Raw genomic sequence first — 4471 nt, 5'->3', positions numbered from 1 at the left:
TTAGTATTATTATTATTATTATTATTATTATTAGTATTATTATTATTATTAGTATTATTATTATTATTATTATTATTATTATTATTATTATTATTATTATTAATGTAGGTGTTTTAACTTTTACACCTCCATCGACACAAATTAGATCAGTTTCAATCGGCTTCTACGGAGTAGAGGTTAGGCGCTCCATTGTCGCTTGCTGGCGGCGAGAGTTCGATGCCCAAGTGGAAAAAAAGTTTTTATCGAGTATCCCAGTCTTTCTGAAGGCACGTTGAATCCCTCTCAGCCCGGGTGGACTCCGGGTGGCGGGGTCGGAAGCCCGCCTCCTAAATGATAAAATTGCGTTGAAAGGGGCGTAAAAACACTCACGTTAACGAAAAAAAAACCCAATTACATCACGTCCCTCTTTCCCCTCTCCATGCTTTGAGATTTTTAAACTTTACAACTCCACTTTCAGCGTATTGTGTGGATGTGTGAACGACAAGAGAAGGTTATGGATGTTTCAGAGACTCACAGTAAGGTGGCCATGTGGATGTCACGCCGACTACAGCACGCTGACATATTGCCTCGAGCCCTGGTTCAAACTGTTTGACAGGAAGAAACGTGTTGAGGTTAGAAAGTAAGTATATTATTTGCAACTTGTAGGTTTTCAAATCGACGTATTATTAATAAAAATGTAGCGAGTTGGAGTGGGGAGAAAAAGAGGGAGAGAGAGCGAGAGAGAGAGAGAGAGAGAGAGAGAGAGAGAGAGAGAGAGAGAGAGAGAGAGAGAGACAGACAGACAGACAGACAGACAGACAGACAGACAGACAGACAGACAGACAGACAGACAGACAGACAGACAGACAGACAGACAGAAACTAGAAGCAGAGAGAGAGTGCCAGATCTGCGGCAAACATCGGCGATCACGGTTCTCCTTTTATTCCCTTGCCTGGATGCTCTTAAAAAGTTACGTTACCTTGATTTTTTATATTCCCCCTTACCCATTTGTTTAGGTTCTCTAAGTAGGTTGCTCTGGGCCCATCCCTGCCTCGTTAGCCTTTAATTTTGCCAGTAAGAGCTAGATGTTCAAGACTTTTATGTCTATTCAGCTTTCCTTACTTGTGCTTGTTGCACCCGTTTCTTTCGCAGCTAATTATGTTTCTTACTGTGTCGCGTATATATTATCCTGTGTCAAACCTCTTCTATTTAATCATATATTATCTAAACATAGATGATATTAGTAATTTAAGGGTTTATCCAGTTGGCAACTTTACACACTTTGATTTTTTTAGAATAAAGCAATATTATCTGCTTGTTTCAAAATATGCCCCACTTCCTTTCCTCTTCTAGTCAACATATAGACATCCTTTACTCTCCAAACTCTTTTCTTCAATAAGGAGAGAGAGAGAGAGAGAGAGAGAGAGAGAGAGAGAGAGAGAGAGAGAGAGAGAGAGAGAGAGAGAGAGAGAGAGAGGGGGGGGGGGGGTGAGGGGAGGGGGTTGGGGCTGAATGTACGCATGTGGGTGTCTATTTAAGCGGAAGGGGGCGAGAGCGATTACACATTACACTGTATTACCCTAGCAGCAGGTGCGACCCTTCTCTAATAATTTAAAACTAAAGAACATTGACGTAGTGGTGTGGCAGCTGGTAGTGTTACTTACATTTTCACTTAAACCCGCTTTCGTTTTCCTATTACCAATCTTTAATTGATAATAATGTTTGGGAAGAGAACAACACCTTTGACATAATTTATTTTCAGTCCAGTTATTTTCAGGTTTCGCCTGGCGGTGTTATCTTTTAGGTTAACTGTCTCGAAACTAAATATCAGAAGTGTGTCCATCATCATCATCATCATCATCATCATCATCATCATCATCATCATCATCATCATCGTTTTGACCATTCTTGTCGTCACCGTCCCTTGGCAATACCATCATCATCACCATCATCACCATCATTCTCCATCATCATCATCATCATCATTATCATCATCATCATAATCATCATCATAATCATCATCATAATCACCATCATCATCATCATCATCGTTGTCATCTTAGCCTCCACCACAACCACCACCACCACCACCACAATCACAACCACGACCACCACCACCACAACCAACATCACCACCACCATCACCACCACCATAACCACCATCACCACCACAACCATCACCACCATCATCACCACAATCTCACACTTTAAATACATCCTCAAACACATCACACATCTAGAGTAGAATCATCCTCAGTTTGCCCATTGCCCTTAACCTTTCCAGATTCCATTACGTCACCGTTCTGAGAGACCCTACAAGGCGCTTCCTGAGCGAGTGGAGACACGTCCAAAGAGGAGCCGAGTGGAAGGAGTTTCTGGTCTGTGACGGACACCGCAACCGTCCACGAATTTGCTATCGTGGCGAAAACTGGGCGAATGTTACCCTCTCGGAGTTTATGTCTTGCGAGTAAGTCGTTTTCTCGAGTCAGAAAAAAAAACCTTTCAAGGAAGTTTTGTGGATTTGAATATTACAGCGTGTACTACTACTACTACTACTACTACTACTACTACTACTACTACTACTACTACTACTACTACTACTACTACTACTACTACTACTACTACTACTACTACTACTACTAATCATCATCATCATCATCATCATCATCATCATCATCATCATCATCATCATCATCATCATCATCATTATAATAATAATTATAATAATAATTATAATAATCATAATCATAATCATAATATTAATAATTATCATAATAACAACAATAATAATAATCTCTTTTATACCGCCCACTCCCCGATAGCTATTGACACTTCACAATACATTTTTTTTGGATAGCTTACACAATGGCAAGTTTCAAACGTACAGGTCCGTTCACTGTACAGCAATACTTCCAAACAATATTATGCACTCGTAATATACCAAACTTGACCCCATCCCCCCCCCCCCCCAAAAAAAAATAACTCGACGTACACAAAATAGCAATCACTCATGTTGCTGGTGCGTATGGTTCTTGGGACTGGCAAGAAATGGCTGTACGGGAATTCGAGTCGAAGGCACTAGGAAAACAGTTTAGAAGTATTATTAGAATATTCGAATTGTATTGTATTGCTATCGCCCAAAAAATGTAGAAGTATTAATCGATTAATCGAATATTGTATGATTATCGCCTACGTGATTTGTCTGAGTTGTAGAAGCACATCAATACCCAAACGGCCGGGGGGTGGGGGTGAGGGTAGAAAGAAAGAAAGAAAGAAAGACAGACAGACAGACAGACAGACAGACAGACAGACAGACAGACAGACAGACAGACAGATAGATAGATAGATAGATAGATAGATAGATAGATAGATAGATAGATAGATAGATAGATAGATAGATAGATAGATAGATAGGCAGGCAGGCAGGCAGGCAGGCAGGCAGGCAGATAGACATATACACAAGCAGAGGAGCAGATAGATAGATAGATATATAGACAGACAGACAAACAGACACACATACAGACAGACAAACAGACAAGCAGACAGAACAGAGCTAGTGGAATGGGAAAAAAGGTAATGAAATAAAACCTCGAACCAATGCTCACTCCTTTATCTTTCCCCTGAATAAATCAATAACCGGTTGTATTTTTTAAGTTATTTGTGCTGTATTCATAAGCTTGACAAGCAAGTTGCAGGGCTTTTGTTACATCTGCGTCTGAAACGTAATCGACCAAATTCTTGTTTTTTGTATTTTACTGGGATGGGCGGGTCGTAGATAAAGAAGATAAGCTGACTGCACTCCTTAAGGGTTTGCCTGTGATGACGATATAGAACATTGTCATATATAATTGGTCGCTTTTAAGCTCAAGAGGACTATCCCGAAAATTCTGCTTTGAGAAAATCGAAGGTAAAGTTTTTGAACCCATGAAATCTTATCTTAAAAGACAAAGAGAGTTTTTTTTTCTACAACCAAACAAATATACACACCAATGAAACCAAATTTCTCCTATAGGTAGGGCAATGCCCACTTTTGGTGTAGATCAATATTTCTGGAAACCCCCGAAATCTGGGTTAGCCCGCTTGTCTTTCAAAGCGACCAATAAAACAGTGACAATATGTTTTAGTTTTATTTGTGTATACTCATATCTATCTATCTATCTATCTATATATATATATATCTATATATATATATATATATATATATATATATATATATATATATATATATATATAGATAGATAGATAGATAGATAGATAGATAGATAGATAGATAGATAGATATATATGTTTTATTTATACATATAATACATTATATTATCATATATCATAGGATTTAGACATATTGTATACTAGAGATATTATCTTATATTACATTATATTATATTATATTATAGTATCATATCGAATTTATAATGTATTATATTATCATATATTATATGACATGTGTCCCGGCGGGCACAGCCGACTTTGCTTCTATGTCACCCCTAGAGGT

The 4471-nt window shown here is 38.4% G+C and overlaps 1 protein-coding gene across 1 annotated transcript in view; it reads left to right on the top strand.

Annotated features, from left to right (window-relative positions):
- The window catches only part of LOC101845569 (heparan-sulfate 6-O-sulfotransferase 2), a 15671-nt gene that overhangs the window by 9847 nt on the left and 1353 nt on the right, over positions 1 to 4471 (top strand). Inside the window, exons 4-5 of the mRNA XM_005104189.3 lie at positions 458 to 619; positions 2264 to 2446. Of these exons, the coding sequence (XP_005104246.1) occupies positions 458 to 619; positions 2264 to 2446 (345 nt within the window). The remainder of the gene's footprint in view (positions 1 to 457; positions 620 to 2263; positions 2447 to 4471) is intronic.

The sequence above is a fragment of the Aplysia californica genome, unplaced genomic scaffold (genome assembly GCF_000002075.1).
Source record: "Aplysia californica isolate F4 #8 unplaced genomic scaffold, AplCal3.0 scaffold00408, whole genome shotgun sequence".
Taxonomy (NCBI): domain Eukaryota; kingdom Metazoa; phylum Mollusca; class Gastropoda; order Aplysiida; family Aplysiidae; genus Aplysia; species Aplysia californica.
The sequence above is the reverse complement of the archived record's forward strand: the minus strand, read 5'-3'. Positions and strand labels throughout refer to the sequence as shown.